We start from the raw sequence: 22180 nt of genomic DNA, 5'->3' as shown, positions 1-22180 counted from the left end.
CGCAGGAGCAGCGGGACCCCACGGTGCATGATGATGTGCTGGAGCTGGAGATGGACGAGCTCAATCGGCATGAGTGCATGGCGCCCCTGACGGCCCTGGTGAAGCACATGCACAGAAGCCTGGGTCCGCCTCAAGGAGAAGAGGTGCTTTTCCCACTCATCTTACCTGTTAATACTATATTCATTGGTGTCATACTGAGAATGAACATTTAATATTGAAAACAAAACCAAACTGCTTATCAAATAAATGTGATTTTTTTTTTGTTCATGTCTTACTTTGTCCTTGTTTTCCCATAATACCAAAATGTATCATTATTTTATTCCACGTTTTAAGGTAATTTTGAATGTTTTATTTTAGGATTCAGTGCCAAGAGATCTTCCTTCTTGGATGAAATTCCTCCATGGCAAACTGGGAAATCCAATAGTACCATTAAATATCCGTCTCTTCTTAGCCAAGCTTGTTATTAATACAGAAGAGGTAAGTAATTGATTATTTCTTTATTCTTTGAATAGATTCTGTAAGTCTGTTTATTCAATTCTATGAATGAATCAATTGCAATGCTATGAATATACTTAAAAACACACACAAAAAAGGAAAATATAAAGGGGCAGAGCATGACATTTTTGTTCTCTGATTAGCCACCCAATATTTATCTACTTGTTCATCACCATTCTTTTATCGTTTTTAACATATGTAAATTCACCTCTCGTGAGTTAGAAGTGGTCTTTGTATAAAGTACATGTAGCTGCTTTCTTACGGCTGCCAACGTTCTTTCCTTATAGTAGAAAAAAAAAAAGCGGGGGGTGGAGCGGTGGAGAAAATATTCCTGTTAACTCTATATGAAAAACAGCTGACTCTTAGGCAATTGCTGAGTTTGTGAGGTAGGAGCATCTTGGAGTCCATTTTGGAAAGGCCTTTGAGCTAGACGTGGTGAAGTGCAGTGAGAGTTTGCACTAGGCAGGGAAGGAGTAGCATAGCACGGGTGGTCCCTGGGTGAGCCAAGCAGGTCTGCACTGACTGCCTGGGCTGTGGGAGTGTGGTCTGGACCAGAGCCAGGCCAGGCCATCCAGAGCTATGCAGAGGGTTGGGCTCATTCATTGAGCACCAGGGAACCACTAAGGGCACTAAGTGGTGGGGTGACACCATCCACTTGGCTCCGTAGAAGGTCATTCTGGGCAGCTCTGCAGACATGGCGAGTCTGTCAGGACGTCCCTGACAGGCTGCTCTAGGGCTGCAGCAGCACCTTCTTTCCTCGGGGCTCACTTGATTCTTCACACCCTGGGCACATGGTCTCAGGGTGCCATACTGGGGGGACTCAGACAGCCGTGGCCTGAGATCAAGCTGCTGGCAGGGTTGGTTCCTTCGAGAGCTATGAGAGAGCCTGGTCCAGGCTACTCCCAGCATCCGGCAGCCTCAAGCACTATGTGGTGTGTCAGAGGCATTCTCCCTGTGTCTTCACCTCATCTTCCCCCTTGTATCTGTCTCTGTGTCCTGATTTCCTCTTTTAATAAGGACACCAGTCATATTTGATTAGGGCCCACACTAATGCCTTCACTTTAACGTGCTTACCTCGCTTTTGGCTTTAGGTCCAGTCATAGTATAAAATTTTAGCTGATGGAAGAACAGTCTTGTATTAATATTTTGGCAATTTAAGACCATTCTTTGATGTTTGACTTTTACATCCTCTTGTAGGTCTTTCGCCCTTACGCGAAGCACTGGCTTAGCCCCTTGCTGCAGCTGGCTGCTTCTGAAAACAATGGAGGAGAAGGAATTCACTACATGGTGGTTGAGATAGTGGCCACTATTCTTTCATGGACAGGCTTGGCCACTCCAACAGTAAGGATTGATGCATCTTTTATGTTAATATATTATCCTTTGCCAATAGCCTATAGAGCCTATGACACATAATTCAGGTCCCTCTCACTGACTGTGCTATGGTTTTCAGCATTTGTTGCTACATTGCTGGTGTGCTCCTAAACCAAATGGCCTCAGCCTGCTTTGGTTTTGTTTTGTTTCCTTTGCCTTTGGTAATTCGTCTGACCTTGCTTTTACTATGAAGCTGTCAGGTGTTTGTTTTGTTTTGTTTGCTGCCTTTACTTGCCTTAGAAATGAGATTGCAAATTTATTATGTGTAAACTGAATGTCAACCAACCCTGAATGGGAGGCTCTGAGGACTTCTGCCTTGAAGTCCCTGGATTTTGGCATTTGTGCCATCTTCTCTACTCCCAGAGTATTGACTAATACCAGTAATGGCAAGATTAGGGCTAAAGCAGTAGCTGCCAGATGATAACACCATGTTATGTTGAGGCAAATGCAGTACCCACCAGTGTAGACATGTGTGTGTGTGTTGGTGCTTTGCCTACTCATTTAAAACTGGACACTGACAGCATACAAACGTTTTCATGTGAGGAGATGGTAAGAACAGTCTGTATTAAATATAATATACACATGCGGGGCTAGGCATGATGGCTCACACCTGTAATCCCAGCACTTTGGGAGACCAAGGCAGGCAGATCACTTAAGGTCAGGAGTTTGAGACCAGCCTGGCCAACATGGTGAAACCTTATCTGTACTAAAAAAATGCAAAAATTAACTGGACATGGTGCTGCATGTCTATAATCCTAGCTATTCGGGAGGCTGAGGCAGGAGAATTGCTTAAACCCGGGAGGCGGAGGTTGTGGTGAGCTGAAATGGCACTACTGTGCTCCAGCCTGGGCGACAGAGTGAGACTACGTTCCCCCAGCTCCACCACCACCCACCCCGCCACAAAAAAATACATGGAGCTTTCTCATACGCTTGTCTCTGGATGTACCTATCTCATTTGTTTCACAGTTAACCAAATTTAGATTTCTTTGTCTTAGTGTAATGAAATACTTTGTTTTCTGCTTAATAAAATGAAAAAATTAAGAGGGGTTCAGTTTAACAAGGGTCCGTTGAAAGAGATTGATGTAGCTGTCAGCGGCTCAGCTGAACTCAAGAGAGTGGAACTGCCGGGCTCGGGGTAGCTGAATAAAGCAACAGCAAGCCAGAAAGGTTGCCGTGAAGCTTTTACTCACTCTGGATTCATGGGAGTGAGAGGCTAACACTGGAGGGAGACTCCCCTTGTTCTGTTTGCCCCTAGAGTGGTGCACTGCTCAGCAGCCAGATGGATTAGCACAGACAGGGGCCGTCTCACCATTGAGAGGGCCTGAACAGGAGGCTCTGCAGTTTTATAGGGAAGAGCTGAGTCAGAAAGCACTGGATACTGAGTTGGAGTGGGGAAAGCACCTTCATGCTGCTCCCCTGCCCTGCAGGCGACCCCTGTCCAGGGCCTCAGATAAAGGGTCCTAGGCATGGAGGCTCCAGGGAGGAAGGCAGAGGTGCATGCATGGGGCATGGCGGCTAGCAGCCTGCACCCTGGACGGCAACTCTGAGATTGCAGCGCCGGCGGTGCCTGGTCCTCTTGCCAGGTCAGCCTTTGTTGTTACCTGTTTCTGAAAAATCACAGGGCTTTCAACAGGAGCCGGACTCCTGTAAAATGCCAGATTTCTTTTATAAATGAACTTGAGTTAAAAAATGCTTTCCAGAATGGAATGCCGCATATTAATACAGAATTTCTGTACCTTTTCAGGGGGTCCCTAAAGATGAAGTGTTAGCAAATCGATTGCTTAATTTCCTAATGAAACATGTCTTTCATCCAAAAAGAGCTGTGTTTAGACACAACCTTGAAATTATAAAGACCCTTGTCGAGTGCTGGAAGGATTGTTTATCCATCCCTTATAGGTATGTTTACTGATTTTTGCAGTATTGTTTAGAAATTTAGGTTAAAATGTAGTGTGTCGTAAATGATGATTACAGTGAAATTTAATTACGTGAAATGATAGGAGGAAGAAAATAATTTATTGTTACTAATAAAACCACAGTGTGGCACCAGATGCGTGTCTCGCACCCTCCAGTGGCCCTGCCCTCCGCCTCAGCTTGCCTCTGATGTCCCCACGCTGGGGAGGGGCACTACCTTCCATTGGCCCATGGGGTAGAGGGTGGTGGGAGGTAGGTAGGATTTGTGCGTAATTCCTTTTTTTGTAGGCTGAGGCAAGCTAAAACTTCCAAAAAGTTTTGCTATCAACTAAGGGAGAATTTAGGCAAATAATTAAAATATGAGGGCGATAAAATTGCCAGTGTTACAAAGCTGGAGGAACCTGGATGTGAACAGGAGGTGTTAGCAAGCAGGGATATTGGATATGGGAAAAGAAAAAGAAAGCATTTCTGTAAAGTCAAAGCTAGACCTGGGGAAGAAACAGAAATAAAGAAAAAGCATTTCTTACCCTGAAGATTAGCTTTAGAAAATTCTGTATTTGGCCGGGCACGGTGGCTCACGCCTGTAATCCCACCTCTTTGGGAGGCCGAGGCGGGCGGATTACGAGGTCAGGAGATCGAGACCATCCTGGCTAACACAGTGAAACCCCGTCTCTACTAAAAAAATACAAAAAATTAGCCAGGTGTGGTGGCGGGCGTCTGTAGTCCCAGCTGCTTGGGAGGCTGAGGCAGGAGAATGGCGTGAACCCAGGGGGCAGAGCTTGCAGCAAGCCGAGATCACGCCAACTGCACTCCAGCCTGGGCGACAAAGCGAGACTCCAAGACTCCGTCTCAGTCGCGCCACTGCACTCCAGCCTGGGCGAGAGTGAGACTCTGTCTCAAAAAAATAAAATTCTGTATTTGTCTTCCTGCTTCTTATTTGATTATGCAACAGTCTCAATTTTCTCCTTTGTGCTTATGTTTCAGGTTAATATTTGAAAAGTTTTCCGGTAAAGATCCTAATTCTAAAGACAACTCAGTAGGGATTCAATTGCTAGGCATCGTGATGGCCAATGACCTGCCTCCCTATGACCCACAGTGTGGCATCCAGAGTAGCGAGTACGTGTTTGCTTGATTATTTTTTAGGTCACGTCTACCCAAACTGGATTGACAGACTTCAGTATGGTGCAGTTTTGATAATTTTAAGGACCAGACCCATGCTACAAATGTTTCTGGGCCAGGCACGGTGGCTCATGCCTGTAATTCTAACACGTTTGAGAGGCCAAGGCAGGAGGATTGCTTGAGTCCAGGAGTTCGAGACCAGCCTGGACAGCATAGCAAGAGCGCATCTATACCAAAAAAATTCTTGTCTACCTAAATTTAGGAAGATGGATTTAGATTTTTTTGGAAGAAATGTTTGGGGCAAATGAGAAATGTAGGTGTTTAAAACAGTGTAATTTTGTCATATCCGTGCTGGCAGGTGAGAGGTGTTAAGTATTTCTTATTTTCTAAACTGATATTCTGAACATTTATCCCCAAAAGTAATGCAGGCCCCTCGGAAGGCCTTGTTCTGGGCTCTCTGACGGTGAGGGCTGGTAGACGCTGGGCTGCACCATCCCGCCTGGGAGCTAGGGCAGCTGCGTGTGACATGTCAAGACAAGAGGCCTCAGAAAGATGGTTCCGGGACATCATAAAAGGAGCAGGACATCTTTGTCCTGCTCCTGAGGGTTGTGAAGTCAGTGTTGATTCCTGGCCAATCCCTGGGTTTCCGCCTGCCCTGCCCAATCACTCTCTCTGTTTGGTCCTCCGTGTTGGCCCCCCAGCACCGTCGGACCAGTTACTGGTGCCAGAGATGACACATGACCTCAGGGCTGAGGCAGCCAGCTTCGCAGCAGCCTCAGTGGGAACTCGGCTCCTTTTAGACAGTCAGTGGCTGGGGCTTTGGCTTCTACACTAGGATAACCTTGCAGAGTCCCCTGAGTGCTGACAGTGAATGGGTGGCTCCCTGGGAAGCCTCCTCACACAGACGGCACTGGGAGTATGCTCTTTCTCATTTTATTGTCCTTGTCCTGCTATAGTAGGTGGGTTTTGAAAGGGAGTCAGTGTCCCGTGATCTTGGATAGTAGCTCTTTCTGTCACTGCACCTTTCTGTCTGTTCAGCTTTGTGGGATGGTCCAGCTGCAGCGGTTCTGCATGATGGGACAGCAGACTGCCCTATGCTTTTCTGGTTATGACATCGGGCACCCTTACGTACATGCTGATGTGTGCATTTGTGCATGGAATTTGCATCACATTCTATATTTAGATTTCCTCAACTTAGGCTGTCAATATGACATGAGAAGGAAAATTGTCATTTATATTTGTGGAACAACAGAATGGTTTATTTGATGCATATGTCTTTTCTGTGTTTATTGTAGATACTTCCAGGCTTTGGTGAATAATATGTCCTTTGTAAGATATAAAGAAGTGTATGCCGCTGCAGCAGAAGTTCTAGGACTTATACTTCGATATGTTATGGAGAGAAAAAACGTGAGTGTGCTACACAATTTTCGATAAATACCTCTTACTCTATTTTGATTTGTTATGACCCTTGATACTTATATGTTTATTTCTTGTATGGTATTAGAAACAAAATGGGCATCTGCATTTATTAAAATTTTACTGTTTCTTACTATAATATAGCAAATATAATACTCAGTTTTTTAGAGAGGGCACATGATTTTTAAACACCTTGGAAACTTGGTGAACGTGGAGAGATCAGCAACCGACTTGGTAATGTAAAATCAGGATGAGAGTATTTAACCAGCTTTTATTACTATGAACTTGGTCTCAGGATTTCCTTGTGGAGGAAATTGTCCTGGTAGATAGCTGCTGTCCTCTCCCAGTCCATTCCTCCCCTTGCAGTTTTTGGTGTAGCTGTTGAACAGGGGCAGGGACCTCCCAGGCGACCCTCTCAGTACTGCTGCCTTGCCCACTGGACAGGACTGTGAGATGAGCCTAACTGAACGTTTAAGTGCAGTGCGCTGTTCAGATAAGAGGACTGAATGAAGAAGTAACATGTTCTTTATTGTTTTAAAGTCTTTTTAGAGCTGGGTTCTTGCTCTGTCACCTGGGCTGGAGTGCAGTGGTGTAATCATAGCTCACTGCAGCCTTGCACTCCTGGGCTCAAGCCATCCTCCCACCTTAGCCTCCCGAGTAGCTGGGACTACAGGCATATGTCACCATGCTTGGCTAATTTTTGTATTTTTTGTAGAAACAAGGTTTCGCCATGTTGCCCAAGCAGGGTGGTGGGTTTCAGGGTCATCACTGGGATAAGGTGCTCTGTGGATCCCTGGGGATCTTGCTGCTGCAGAGCCTGTCTGGGTGGCCCAGCTGGTCACACCCTGAGGACACTCTTGGCTCCCGTCCTCCTCCTGTGGCAGCCCCCTCTCCCTTTCCTCAGCTGCATTTCCCTGAACACCTCCACAGCTCGGCTTTGGCCTCACTCACTGCTCCCCTGCCCGCCTCGTCCAGCCTCATGGCTTTATGTAGACTGCCTTTATGTTCATGATTCTCCAGTTTGCACCCCCAGCTCAGTTACTCTCCTGAAAGAAAGGACAGAGTAGAGTCCAGGCCATAGTCACTGTCGGGCTGGATGAGGAGAGGCTCAGGAGAAGCCAGGTGGTCCTGAGCAGGCACCAGTGGGCCCAGTGCTGTGATTGGACCCTTGTCCATGTCACCAAGTATGGATTTGTTTGGACTTAAAATAAAATTAAGATGACCCCTTTGGGAAGATCAAATATTACTTGTAATTCATTTTAGGGATTATCAGCTATTTTTGTAAATAAACAGATTTTTAAAATTCAGTAGAACTTTTTTACAAGATGATTCTAACATCCCTAAATATGAGGTTTAAATCTACATAATATGTTTCATTTCCACCATAAATGGAGCAGGTTACAGCAGATCCCCAGGTTTAATCTCTCATGACTTAAATTTCAACTTAAGAATAAAAAACACTTCTGTTTTACGTATTTTTTTCTGAATATAAAAGTGATACAGATTTATCGTAGAAATTTGGAAAGCAGAGTAAACATAAAGAAGTTGGTAAGAGGCCGGGTGCTGTGGCTCATGCCTATAATCCCAGCACTTTGGGAGGCTAAGGCAGGCAGATCACTTGAGGTCAGGAGTTCAAGACCAGCCTGGCCAACATAGTGAAACCCTGCCTCCACAAAAAATACAAAAATTAGCTGGGCATGGTGGCACACGCCCATAATCCCAGCTACTCGGGAGGCTGAAGCAGGAGAATCCCTTGAACCTGGGAGGCAGAGGTTGGAGTGAGCTGAGATCACACCACTGCACTCCAGCCTGGGCGACAGAGTGAGACTCCATCTCAAAAAAAATAAAAAGAAGTCAGTAAGAGAGGCTCGCACTCTTCCCACGCAATGTCCCTCAGCACCTGTGGCACACAGCTCCACTGTTCTTGGTCTCTGTTATTCATACTGTTTTATAACTTGCTTTCTTTACTTGCTAGATTGTGATCATTTCATTGTGTTGTCGTATTAAATACTTTTAATAAAAAGACATCTGATTAATTGGTAGGGTAATACTATGTGTATTCTATATGGGGTTCAGGCCGTTGAAATTTGTGGTTTTGTGTTAAGGGTTTTCCTTAAGATAATTTAAAAATAGCCTCATACTACAGATTCGGTATCTCTATTCCAAAATGCTTGGGACCAGGAGTGTTTCCATTTTCTGGTTTTGCAATATTTTCATGATAGTTTCTGTTTGAGCATCCCTAATTCAAAAATTCAAAATTCAAATGCTCCAGTGAACGTTTTGTTGAGTGTCATGCTGAGGCTCAAAATGTTTTGCATTTTGGATGATTCTGGATTTTCAGATTTGAGGCGCTCAGTCTGTGTTGAGTTTGCATTGAAAAACTGTTCGGTCTGTGTGCCTTTGAAACGTTGCCTACCCCTCTTTCTGATGTTTGTGAGGAAGGAGGTGAGCCAGGAAGGACAGCAGTGTTTTCCGTTGCTTCCTTCCAGTGGACTCTACTGAGTACTTCTCTGTGTGGAGGACATTTGAGGACTTCCTGGTTCTAGGGATGCAGTAGGGAACAGGACAGGTCATGTCCCTGCCCTTGGGGAGCTGGCATTTGGGGAGGGGAGACAGATGGTACACAGATGAATATATAACAGGTAGCAACACTTGGTGAAAAGAGGCAGGACATGAGCAGACAGTACAGTGATGGGGACTGCTGTGTGAATAGAATTGCTTGAAAATTCTAGTCCATGTGAATATTTTTTATCAGAAATCTGAACACCATAAAATATGTCTCAAACAATATTTAGCCATTTAGCTTAGCTTCTCAAAGGACTTACTGGTCCTACCAAGTGTTTTGGTGTCAGTAGGAAACACTGATCTTCATTGATCTGACATCTACACGAGCCAGACACCTGGGTGCTCAGCACAGAGCACAGTGATGTGGACTGGCTCACCGAGGTGTAGGAACTCAAGGATCCAGAGCCTAAGGGTGTGCGATGGTCAGTGTAGACCAGCAGACATCCCCAGCACCTACTGTCCCATCATCTACCTTGTAGGTGACAACATTGAGCACCTTTGTTGGGCTCACTTAAATACTCAAGATAAACTTTGCTTTCAGTGCTTAACCTACATTTCCACTTTTGTGTATTTGAAAATAAACTTAATTTTTCAGATACTGGAGGAGTCTCTCTGTGAACTGGTTGCGAAACAATTGAAGCAACATCAGAATACTATGGAGGACAAGTTTATTGTGTGCTTGAACAAAGTGACCAAGAGCTTCCCTCCTCTTGCAGACAGGTATGGGCTGTCCAGGGATCCTGTCGGGGCAGGAGGGTCCTCGGCCCTCCTCTCACCAGTTCCCTTCCCCGCCAGGTTCATGAATGCTGTGTTCTTTCTGCTGCCAAAATTTCATGGAGTGTTGAAAACACTCTGTCTGGAGGTGGTACTTTGTCGTGTGGAGGGAATGACAGAGCTGTACTTCCAGTTAAAGAGCAAGGACTTCGTTCAAGTCATGAGACATAGGTGAGTGAACACTAGCCCTGCTCTTGGTCCCACTGGCTCATAAAGTGTTAATTTGTTAAGACGTCTCCAACTCAAGAATAACCTGTGGGTTTCCATGATATGCGCATTTGTGAAGTTGGAATCTCTGAAGAAAAGGTGAAGGCACCATAAGAATAGGATATCTGCTGAGGTGGGCCTGCTCTCTGCTCCCTTGGCCTGGCATCTTGGGGAGCCACATCCCAGGGCGTGTTTTTCATCCATAAATGAAGGAGGTGGCCTATGGGGTTACCTTGGCTCTCTTCAGATTTAAAATGTATGCTTTTGAGTTCTGTACCTATTTTGCCAGGTGAGAGGCTTCTGTTAATGTGTTTAAATTGTTCATTTATTTTCAAAATTGCAACATAACATAAAAGTATATGTTAAAAGAGAAAGCTGCTGATCACTTACATTATATTATTTCCCTGTCCCTGTACTCTTTTCCAGTCTTAGTCTATTAGTCCATATACCTTTTTTTTTTTTTCATTTTTTTCAACTTTTATTTTTGAATAAGGAAGTACAAGTGCAGGTTTGTTACGAAGGTATATTGCGTAATGCTGAGGTTTGGTGTACAGATGAATCTGTCACTCAGGTAGTGACCATAGTACCTAGTAGTTAGTTTTTCAACTCTTGCCTCATATCCTCCCTTCCCCTTCTTCTGTTCCCCAGTGTCTGTTGTTCCTGACTTTATGTCTATGTGTACTCAGTGTTTAGCTCCCACATATGAGTAAGTACATGCAGTATTTGCTTTTCTGTTTCTGTACTAGTTCACTTAGGACAGTGGCCTCCAGCTGCATCCATGTTGCTGCAAAGGACATTTCATTCTTTTTTATGGCTGCCTAATATTCCATGGTATATATGTACCATTTTCTTTATCCAGTCCACCATTGATGGGCACCTGGGTTGATTCCATGTCTTTGCTGTTGTAAATGGTGCTGTAGTGAACATATGGGTGCATGTGTCTTTTTGGTAGAAAGATTTATTTTCCTTTGCGTATATACCCAGTAATGGGATTGCTGGGTCAAATGATAGTTCAACTCTCACTTCCTTGAGAAGTCTCCAAACTGCTTTCCACAGTGGCTGAACTAATTTACATTCCCACCAACCATGTATAAGTGTTCCTTTTTCTCTGCAGCCTTGCCAATATATGCCAGATTTTTAACTTTTTAAGAAAACCATTCTGACTGGTGTGAGATGGTATCTCATTTGCATTTCTCTGATGATTTGTGATGATGACTTTTATATATATATATATTTGTTGGCCGCTTTTATGTCTTTTGAGAAGTATCCATGTCTTTTGCTCATTTTTTAATGGGGTCACTTTTTACTTGTTGAATTAAGTTTTTTATGGATTCTGGATATTAGACCTTCGTTAGGTGCATAGTTTGTGACTATTTTGAATATTTTCTCCCATTCTATAGGTTGTCTGTTTACCCTCTTGATAGTATCTCTTGCTGCACAGAATCTCTTTAATTTAACTAGGTCCTGCTGGTCAATTTTTGTTTTTGTTGCAGTTTCGTTTTAGAACTTAGTCATAAATTCTTTGCTAAGGCTGATATTGAGAAGGGTATTTCCTAGATTTTCTTCTAGTATTTTTGTAATTTGAAGTCTTACATTGAAGTCTGTAATCCATCTTAATTTTTTTATGTGGTGATAGGCAGGGCTCTAGTTTCATTCTTTTGCATATGGTTGGCCAGTTAGCACCATTTATTGAATGAGGCATCTTTTCCCCACAGCTTATTTTTTGTTGACTTTGTCAAAGATCAGATGGTTCGGCTTTATTTCTGGGTTCTCCATTCTGTTCTATTGGTCTGTGTGTCTGTGTTTTTTTGTATTTTGTTTTTTCCCCCGACCAGTACCATGCTGTTTTGATTATTGTATCCCTGTAGTATAGTGAAGTTGGTTAATATGATGTTCTGGCTTTGTTCTTTTTGCTTAGAATTGTTTTGGCTATTCGGGCTCTTTTTTGGTTTCATATGAATTTTAGAATAGTTTTTTCCAATTCTGTGAAAAGTGACATAGGTAGTTTGATAGGAATAGCATTGAATCTGTAGATTGCTTTGGGCAGAATGGCTATTCTAACAATATTGATTCTTCTAATCCGTTTTTTCATTTATTTGTATCATCTCTGATTTCTTTCAGCAGTGTTTTATAGTCCTCCTTGTAGAGATCTTTCACCTCCTTGGTTAGCTGTATTCTTAGGTGTTTTATTCTTTTCTTTGCTATTGTAAATAGGTTTACATTCTTGATTTGGATCTCAGCTGTAATGTTATTGGTGTATAGAAATGTTACTGATTTTTGTACATTGATTTTGTATCCTAGAACTTTACTCAAGTCATTTATCAGTTCTAGGAACGTTTTGTCAGAGTCTTTAGGGTTTTCTGGGTATAGAATCATACCATCAGAGAAGAGGAATAGTTTGATTTCTTCTTTTCCTATTTGAATATGTTTTATTTCTTTCTCTTGCTTGATTGTTCTGTGTAGGACTTTGAGTACTGTGTTGAATAGGAGTGATGAGAGTGGGCATCCTTGTCTTTTCCAGTTTTCAAGGGGAATGCTTCCAGTTTTTACCATCATTCAGTATCATGTAGGCTGTGGGTTTGTCATAGATGATTGTTATTATTTTGAGGAATATTCCTTTGATGCCTGGTTTGTTGAGGGTTTTTATCATGCAAGGATGTTGGATTTTTTTCTTTTTCTTTTTTTGTTTTTTGAGGCAGAGTCTCCCTCTGTTACCCAGGCTGGAGTGCAGTGGCGTGACCTCAGCTCACTGCAACCTCTGCCTCCCAGGTTTAAGTGATTCTCCTGCCTCAGCCTCCTGAGTAAGTGGGATTACAGGCACATACCACCATGCCTGGCTAATTTTTGTATTTTTAGTAGAGACAGGGTTTTATCATGTTGACCAGGCTGGTCTCGAACTCCTGACCTCAAATGATCCATCCGTCTCGGCTTCCCAAAGTGCTAGGATTATAGGCGTGAGCCACTGCGCCTGGCCCAGAATGTTGGATTTTATTGAAAGCTTTTTCTCCATTTATTGAAATGATCATATGGCTTTTGTTTTTAATTCTGTTTATGTGGTGAATCACATTATTGATTTGTGTATGTTGAACCAACCTCGCATTCTAGGAATAAAGCACACTTGATTGTCACGCATTGACTTTTAGTTGTGTTGTTGGATTCAATTTGCTAGTATTTCGTTGAGGATTTTTTCATCTGTGTTCATCAGGGATTTGGCCTGACGTTTTCTTTTTTCATTGTGTCCTGCCAGATTTTGGTATCAGGATGATGCTGGCTTCATAGAATGAGTCAGGGAGGAGTCCTTCCTCCTTGGTTTTGTGAAATAGTTTCAGTAGGATTCGTACCAATTCTTTGTATGTCTGGTAGAATTCAGCTGTGAATCCATCTGCCCTGGGTTTTTTGTTTTCTGCTTTTTTTTTTTTTTGCTTGGTAAGTTTTTTTCATTATTGATTTAATTTAGGAGCTCCTGATTGGTCTGTTCAGGTTTTTTTTTTGTTTGTTTGTTTGTTTTTAATTTCTGGTTCAATCTTGGGAGGTTGTATGTTTCCAGGAATGTATCTATTTCCTCTAGATTTCCTAATTTGCTTACGTAGAGGTGTTCACAATAGTCTCTGAGGATCTTTTGTATTGCTGTGGGATCAGGTATGATGTTATCTTTGTCATTTCTTATTGTGCTTATTTAGATCTTCTGTCTGTCTGTCTCTGTCTCCCTCTATTGATCTAGCTTGTGCTCTATCTCGTTTATTCTTTCAAATAATCAACTTTTGGTTTTGTTGAATCTTTGTGTAGATTTTTGGATCACAATTTCATTCAATTCCACTCTGGATTTTGGTTATTTCTTTTCTTCTGCTGTCTTTAGGGTTGGTTTGTTTTGTTTTGGTTGGTTTTAAGGTGGAGTCTCACCGTGTTGCCCAGGCTGGAGTGCAGTGGTAGCGATCTCGGCTCACTGCATCCTCCACCTCCCGGGTTCAAGCTATTCTTTTGCCTCAGCCTCTTTCCTGAGTAGCTGGGACTAGAGGTGCACACCACCACGCCTGGCTAATTTTTTTGTATTTTAAGTAGAGACAGGGTTTCACTATGTTGGTCAGGCTGGTCTCAAACTCCTGACCTCAAATGATCCTCCTGCCTCAACCTCCCAAAGTGGGTACAGGCGTCAGCCTCTGCACCCGGACTTGGTTTGTTCTTATTTTTCTAGTTTATATGCGATGTTTGGTTATTGATTTGAGGTCTTTCTAGCATTTTGATATAGGCATTTAGTGTCCCTGTTTTCCTTAATTGAAAAAAATTTTTTGATTCTTGCCTTAATTTTGTTGTTTTCTCAATAGTCATTTAGGAGTAGGTTGTTTAATTTTTATGTAATTGTATGGTTTTGAGAGGTCTTGGTATTGATTTCTATTTTTATTGTATTGTGGTCTGAGTGTGTGCTTGGTATGATTTTGAATTTTTTTTTTTAATTTATTGAGGCTTGCTTTATGGCTGAGCATGTGGTTGATCTTAGAGTATGTTCCATGTGCAGATGAGAAGAATGTATATTCTAGTATATTAGGTGGAGTATGCTGTAGATGTATTGGGTCCGATTGTTCAAGTGTTGAGTTTAAGTCCAGAATTTGTTAGTTTTCTGCCTTCCTGATCTATCTAACACTGTCAGTAGAGTGTTAGTTTCCCACTATTATTGAGTGCCTGTGTAAGTCTCTTCATAGATCTAAAAGAACTTATTTTATGAATCTGGGTGCTCCAAAGTTAGGTACTTATATATGTAGTATAGTTAAGTCTTCTTATTGAATTGAACCCTTTGGCATTATGTAATGTCCTTTTTTGTCCTTTTTAACTATTGTTGGTTTAAAGTTATTTTATCTGATAAAAGAATAGTGACTGCTGCACTTTTTCATTTTCTGTTTTTGTGATAGATCTTTCTCCATCCTTTTACTTTGAGCCTGTGGGTGTTGTTACATGTGAGATGGGTCTCTTGAAGAGAGAAGATAGTTGAGTTTTATTTTTTTAAATCCAACTTGCCACTGCGTGGCTTTTAAGAGGGGCCTTTAGACCATTTACATTCAAGGTTTATATTGATATGTGAGGTTTTGATCCTGTTGTCGTGTTGTTACCTGGTTGTTTTGTAGACTTAACTGTGTAGTTGCTTTATAGTATCTGTGGGCTATGTACTTAAGTATGTTTTTGTGGTAGCAGGTATTGTTCTTCTGTTTCATGTTTAGCACTCCCTTAAGGACCTCTTACAAGACAGGTCTAATAGTAACAAATTCCCTTAATGTTTCCTTGTCTGAAAAGGACTTTATTTTTTCTTTCCTTATGAAACTTAGTTTGGCAGGATATTAAATTCTTGGTTGGAATTTGTTTTCTTCAAGGATGCTGAAAATAGGCCCCAGTCTCTTCTGGTTTTTAAGGTTTCTGCTGAGAGGCCCTCTGGTAGCCTGATGGGGTTCTCTCAGTACGTGAGCTGACCCTTATTTCTAGCTGCCTTTAACATTTTTTCTTTCACATCGACCTTGGAAAATCTGATGACTATGTGTCTTGGGGATGGTCTTGTATAGTATGTCACAGGGGTTCTCTGAATTTCTTGAATTTGCATGCCCACCTATCTCTAGTGAGATAGGGAACATTTTCATGGACTATATCCTCAAATATATTTTCCAAGTTGTCTCTTTCAGGAATTCCAATAAGTCATAGGTTTGGTTCTTTTTACATATAATGGATTTTTACATAATCCATTATTTTTTAGAGATTTTATTTAAAAATTCTTTTTTCTTCATTTTTTTCTGACTGGGTTGATTTGAAGGACTGGTCTTCAAGCTCTGAGATTCTTTCCTTAGCTTGGTCTATTCTTTTGTTAATGTTTCCAACTGTATTATGAAATTCCTGTAGTGAATCTTTCAAATCCAGAAGTTCAGTTTGGTTCCTTTTCTTTTCTTTTCCTTTGTTTTGTTTTGTTTTCGACAGGGTCTTGCTGTGTAACCCAGGCCGAAGTGCAGTGGTTGTGGCCATGACTTACTGCTGCAGCCTCGACCTCTCAAGCTCAGGTGATCCTCCCATCTCAGTCTCCTGAGGAGCTGGGACCACAGGCATGCACCACTATGCCCAGCTAATGATTTATATTTTTGCAGAGATGGGGTTTCATCATGTTGCCCAGGCTGGTCTCAAACTCCCCAACTGACTACCTGCCTCAGCTTCCCAAAGTGGTGGGGATTACAGGTGTGATCCACCACGCCTGGCTTGTTCATTCTTAAAATGGCTATGTTGCCTTTTGACTCTTGAATCATTTTACTGGATTTCTTGGATTGAATTTCAGCCTTCTCCTGGATCTTGAGCTTTCTCGCCATCCGGATTCTGAATTCTATTTCTGTCATTTCAGCCATTTCAATCTGTCTGCAAACCATTGCTGAGAGGTTAGGACAGTTGTTTGGAGGTGAGAAGATACTTTGAATTGCCAGAGTGTTTGCACAAATTCTTTCTCATCTCAGAGGGCTGGTGTTCCTTTATCTTTTTGGAGTTGCTTCTGCTTGGATGGGACCTTTTGTTTTCTTATTCATCATTTTCCTTGAGGGTTTGACTGTGGTGTATGCTGAGTATAGTCAACTGGCTTCCTTTCTGGGTGTTCTCAGCGGGCTGAGGCTCTGTATAGGCTCTCCTGAGGCTCTGTATAGGATCTCTCCTGTATAGGATCTCTCTAGGTTCCTGCATTGGGTTTCACAGGTGATGGATACTAGAAGAATTTTTTTTAGTGATATAATTCAGACTATGATCCAGTATATGGTGCTTAAGGATAAGGGCTAGCAGATAGACTCTTAGATTACAGTGCGTTCAGCACAGTGCTCTGTGCTGGGGGTAGGGGAAGGGAGATGACCCCCTCACCAAGTTCATTCCCAGGCCTTAGAGGAGCCCCTTCCAATCACTGGCACCATACCCACATTTCCTGAACCCCAAGGGGGGCCCTGGTGGGCTGCACTCCCCATCCCTTAGCAGTAGCCTGAGCTGAAGGTTAGGTCACCAGGAGACCTGCAGCATTCCAGAGGCCCACTGGTCCTCTGTGCTTGGCAAAGTCAGAGAGGGTTGTGGGGTATGTCTCTGGGTGGTCTGTTGGTATAGTAGGTCAAGGGTGGGGGATCTCAGGGCAGGGTGATGTTGTCGTGGTTGTGCAGCTGGTGAGGTGCCCACAGCCTGGGGTTTTTTGCCCAGCAGACAGTTGTGGGGACTGCCCAGTTCACGTTCCCTTGACCAAGTCTGCTGGTGTCTGCCCTTGTAGCTAGCCTGACCAGCCAGTTTTATGCCATGCTTTCTGCGCCCAGATCACTGGGCTGTTAGGTGTTTCAGGCCACAGGGTCCCTCAGGCAGATGCAAAGCTGGCAAACAGGCCTCACCCTTCCCAGACCAGCCTTGTGGAAGGGGACTTACCCAGCACTCATGCTGGAACACAAACCCACGTCTCACTCTACTCAGTGTTCTAAGCAGAGCTTAAGTTCTGGCCACAGATCTCAGCTCTGTATTCCTGAACGATGTGCTTAGACCCTGGGGGGCTGAGACCAGGCCCACAGCTTTGTCCTCTGTCCCCTTGGAATCAAGCACTGTGCTGGGGTTGCCGAAGTGCTCCAAGGCCACTGGCAAAGCACTCAGGCTGGGTAATGGAGGCTATGCTGTGTGTATGCTCTTGTGGGAGCAGCTGGGGTTGGGAGTGCCTGGGAAGTTGACAGATAGGCGTGTAGACCAGCCTCTCCCCAGACCCACAGGAAGGACAGCCCTGCTCTTTCCCAGCCCAGCATTCAGCAGGGGATAGAGTGACTCAGAGCAAGGTGAGAACCTGAGGGCATGGGTGCCTGGGGTTGCATTTTGCTGGAGCTGCTCCACACTGAGTGAGACCTGCTGGGCTCCACATAGGCTGGTGCTCTGCCTGTGCCTTCTCTCTGACAGTTCCCTACCAATTCAAATGTCTTTGGGGTTGTGGGATCTCTTGTGGCTAGTATCCCAGAGCTCCACGGCGAGCGTGGATTGCCCCATAGTCACTCCACTCACCCCTTCCTTAGGACCTGATTAGGGCCAGGAGCAGGTCCTGGCACCCGGAGACTCTGTGCAGGCTTCCCAGCTTCCTCCCTCTTCAGCCTCAGTGTATGTGTTGCCTCTCTATTGATGCTCAGTGCTTTCTTTCCAACGATGTCTTCGAAGCATGTTGGTTTACTCATTTTGCTCTGTTTTGGTGGGAGAGGCCCTCCTGGCTATGTCTATTCAGCCATCTTGTCCCCCTCCTATGTAAATATTTTTACACAGCAATAAACATGCATTGTGTCAGTAACAAAAAATGTATGTCACTGTCCTAATATCCTTACATTCACTGAGTATCTACTGTATGAAGCATTCAGCTGGGTGCTATAAGGAGTCAAAATAAGGAAGTAGATATTTGCCTCATTTAGAGCTCAGATTGTACTTCACTATACACCATGCCAGGTAGCTCTTGAAGTCCTTTTAAAAAATACTTTGCCGTTATTAGGTTTTTCTAAAAATAAACTTTTTATATTGAAGTAATTTTGTATTTACAGAAAAGTTGAAAGATAGTACACATAATTTCCATATACACCCTTTACCCAACTTTCCCCTCTTACATAATCTTGGTACATTTGTCAAAAGTAAGAAATTAACATTAGAACATTACTATTTACCAAACTAGACTTTACTTCCATTTCACCAATTTCCTTCTAATATCCTTTTTCTATTTCAGGATCCAGTGTAGGGTAGCACATGAAGTAATTTGTCTTATATTTAATAATCTAGTCCATGATCATTTTAAGAATATAAGTTTTATATAAGTGTAGCGTTATCTATTATAACTAATTTTGAAACAAAGAAGAAAAAGTTGCCTGTCATACTTTGAAAGTACAATAATAAAAATAGCTAAATTTGTGTGTTTTTAAAATCTCTCCCGTAGAGATGATGAAAGACAAAAAGTATGTTTGGACATAATTTATAAGATGATGCCAAAGTTAAAACCAGTAGAACTCCGAGAACTTCTGAACCCCGTTGTGGAATTCGTTTCCCATCCTTCTACAACATGTAGGGAACAAATGTATAATATTCTCATGTGGATTCATGATAATTACAGGTAAGCTATACATTGACTATTTTATTTTGTTACTTTTTTGAGATAAGGTCTTGCTCTGTCGACGAGGCTGGAGTACAGGGGCACAAACACAGGTCACTGCAGTCTCAACCTCCTGGGCTCAGTTGATCCTTCCATCTCAGCCTCCTGCGTAGCTGGTTCTATGGGTGTGCACCACCATACCTGGCTAATTTTGTTTATTTTTTGTGGAGACGGGGTTTCACCTTGTTGCCTGGGCAACATTAACATTTTAGGGATCATTTGGGTCCCCTTAGCAGTCTGGAACATAATAACACATTTTTTTTTTTACCATATGATTAATAATTAAAACATGTATTTTGGTATATCTAATTGTATCCTTTTAAAAACTCATTTCACATATGTGTGTGAAAAAATCAGAGTGAAAAAGTGTGGTGTTGTGCTTATAAAACCTATTTTCATAGTTGTCCTTTTAAGATCTTGCAAAGACCAAGGAGATGAACTCTGCCAGGACCACCGGGCACTACCACACCACCACAGCTGAGCGTCACAGGACCGCTGGGCCTCCTGTGGGCCCATCCTCCTGTTCCACTCAGCTCCTGCTGGGAGCAAGGATGGGTTCTCAAGGCTTGTGCACACACCCATGAGTGGGGCAAGCTGTGATTTGGAGATCTAAAGTCTAATGGGAAAACCAGCCTTTTAAAATTGAATTCTAGATGGTGTTACTGTAGTTGAACAAAAGGGCCAGAAGAGAGCATTAATGTTGTGACATTTTGCTGTTTTCTCAAGCAGAGATCCAGAAAGTGAGACAGATAATGACTCCCAGGAAATATTTAAGTTGGCAAAAGATGTGCTGATTCAAGGATTGATCGATGAGAACCCTGGACTTCAGTACGTGAATAACTGGGCTGGGACAATTAAATGTTAAGGGTATTGCTTTCAAAGGTAGCATAGAGTATTTTTCAGGAGTTTTAGAAATGTATTTGCAGTATTAGCATTTTCTCTGCTTTCTGCATTTCACAATATTTAGTAAAAGAGTATTTTAAAGCACATTATGAAGAGTAAGGCTTTACAATCCTGACAACTTAAAAATAACACTCTTGAAAAAGTCGTATGGACCAAATGCTGTATGCTAGGGCAGTGAGTTAAAGTGTTTCAAAATGAAAAGAAAGTCTGTAATGACAATTCTTCTGTTTCCCATTTAACACACATAGTTGAGATCATGCTGTAAGTATTAATGTTGAAAATAAAGTGTTTGAAACTTTAGAAATAAGAGGAAACTGTAATATTAGTTATATATGAAAGTGTGAATGATGATTGTTACCCTCTAAAATGCCTGTCCTGAGTAAGTCAGTTATATGTGTTTCTTACCAAATACTGATTATATAAGAAGAGGGGTAAACTTTTTATTATTATTATTATGTTTTTTAGAGATGAGGTCTTGCTCTGGCACCCAGGCTGGAGTGCAGTAGTGTAACTGTAGCTCACTGTAGCCTCTGACTCCTGGGTTCAGATGATCCTCCTCCCTCAGCCTCCTGAGTAGCTGGGACTACAGGCATAACGCAAACAGGCTTGGCTGATTTTTTATTTTTTGTGAAGATAGGGTCTTGCTATGTTACCCAAGTTAGGCTTCAATGCCTGGCCTCAATCCTCCTGACTTGGTTTGCCAAAGTGCTGGGATTTTAAGTGTGAGCACTGCACCCAGCCTCAATATAAGAAGCCATATACTTTTTATATGTTTCTGTATATTACTTATTTTTCCATTCTGCTATAATTTTAAATTCATTGAGCTTCTTAAAATTGTATTTGGATTTCATATGCATTCATAAATTATAAGACCTAATTTGGTATGTATGTATGTATGTGCACCAACTACATACATACATTTATTTTATTTTATTTTTTTGAGATGGAGTCTCACTCTGTCACCCAGGCTGGAGTGCAGTAGCACGATTTCAGCTCATTGCAACCTCCGCCTCCTAGGTTTAAGCGATTCTCCTGCCTCAGCCTCCCGAGTAGCTGGGACTACAGGTGGGCGCCACCACGCCCAGCTAATTTTTGTATTTTTAGTAGAGACGGGGTTTCACCATGTTGGTCAGGCTGGTCTTGAACTCCTGAAGTCAGGTGATCCACCCACCTCAGCCTCCCAAAGTGCTGGGATTACACGCCTGAGCCACTGCACCTGACCCCTAATTTGGTATTTAATTAATATATGTTTTGAGTATTTTATGGCAGTAATTTTTATAATGGATTGTTTTGGCAAGGCAGTGAAGGATTTTGTGTAATTTCTTAAATTTTTTTTTTTGTTGTTTCAAATAGTTAATATTATGTATTCATCGTTGAAAACTTCCCAGAGAATAGAGATAAGAGAATAAAATCACCCAGTTTCTCCCCTCCCCTCTGTGGCATAAAAAATATGCTACATTTTTTGTAATATTCTCTTCCTTCAGTGGCTATGTTTCATAACTCAGACTATATTTTTGATATAGTTGAAGGTGGTTTCCCTCTCTGTTAAGCTTCATGTGGGTGAAGAGCTGTGCCTTCTCCACAGGACACCCTGTACAGCACATTCTTTCCCATTTGCCATTGTCTAAGCAATATACTTTTTTCTCTTTGCTTTTCAGATTAATTATTCGAAATTTCTGGAGCCATGAAACTAGGTTACCTTCAAATACCTTGGACCGGTTGCTGGCACTAAATTCCTTATATTCTCCTAAGATAGAAGTGCACTTTTTAAGTTTAGCAACAAATTTTCTGCTCGAAATGACCAGCATGAGCCCAGATTATCCAAACCCCATGTTCGAGCATCCTCTGTCAGAATGCGAATTTCAGGTAATGTGGTCTTCTCTCTCATAGTAGTGAATATTATAGGCTTTTCCTGTTCATGAACATTTTTAATAGCTTTGACTGGCTCTTTGCCTTCTCAGAATACTCACACATTCCTTTCTGAAAAGGAAAGGGAAGGCTCGTGCCTCTGCTTCAGCCACCTGGAGGTCCACTGGCCTCACCCTCTTGGCCTCCACTAGATTTCCCTTGTCAGGATCGCCATTGCTTTCCCTCCCCTCATTCCTCCCAATCCACAGTGGATGCTGAGCTTGTCCTGTCTCGCAGCAGCCTAAACAGTGGGATGATGGGCAGGTTGCAGGGAGCTCCTGGGGTAGGGCCCCTCCTGTCCCGCTCACAAGCTCAGGATCTGTCCCAGTGGCACGTGTGTATGTGGACAAGCTGGGTCGCTTGACTCATTGC

The 22180-nt window shown here is 42.6% G+C and overlaps 1 protein-coding gene across 4 annotated transcripts in view; it reads left to right on the top strand.

Annotated features, from left to right (window-relative positions):
• The window catches only part of PRKDC (protein kinase, DNA-activated, catalytic subunit), a 186397-nt gene that overhangs the window by 100867 nt on the left and 63350 nt on the right, over positions 1 to 22180 (top strand). For 2 of the 4 annotated variants that reach the window (XM_055116536.2, XM_055116534.2), the window contains exons 47-57: positions 6 to 143; positions 358 to 477; positions 1693 to 1836; positions 3611 to 3762; positions 4762 to 4893; positions 6192 to 6303; positions 9473 to 9597; positions 9673 to 9822; positions 18785 to 18958; positions 19727 to 19825; positions 21559 to 21766. In XM_055116536.2, the coding sequence (XP_054972511.2) occupies positions 6 to 143; positions 358 to 477; positions 1693 to 1836; positions 3611 to 3762; positions 4762 to 4893; positions 6192 to 6303; positions 9473 to 9597; positions 9673 to 9822; positions 18785 to 18958; positions 19727 to 19825; positions 21559 to 21766 (1554 nt within the window). Of the gene's footprint in view, positions 1 to 5; positions 144 to 357; positions 478 to 1692; positions 1837 to 3610; positions 3763 to 4761; positions 4894 to 6191; positions 6304 to 9472; positions 9598 to 9672; positions 9823 to 18784; positions 18959 to 19723; positions 19826 to 21558; positions 21767 to 22180 lie in introns of all 4 variants that reach the window. The other 2 variants (XM_055116535.2, XM_055116533.2) reach the window with 1 other exon arrangement.

The sequence above is a fragment of the Pan paniscus genome, chromosome 7 (genome assembly GCF_029289425.2).
Source record: "Pan paniscus chromosome 7, NHGRI_mPanPan1-v2.0_pri, whole genome shotgun sequence".
In the NCBI taxonomy this organism is placed as follows: Eukaryota; Metazoa; Chordata; class Mammalia; order Primates; family Hominidae; genus Pan; species Pan paniscus.
This window is presented reverse-complemented; position numbering and strand designations above follow the sequence as displayed.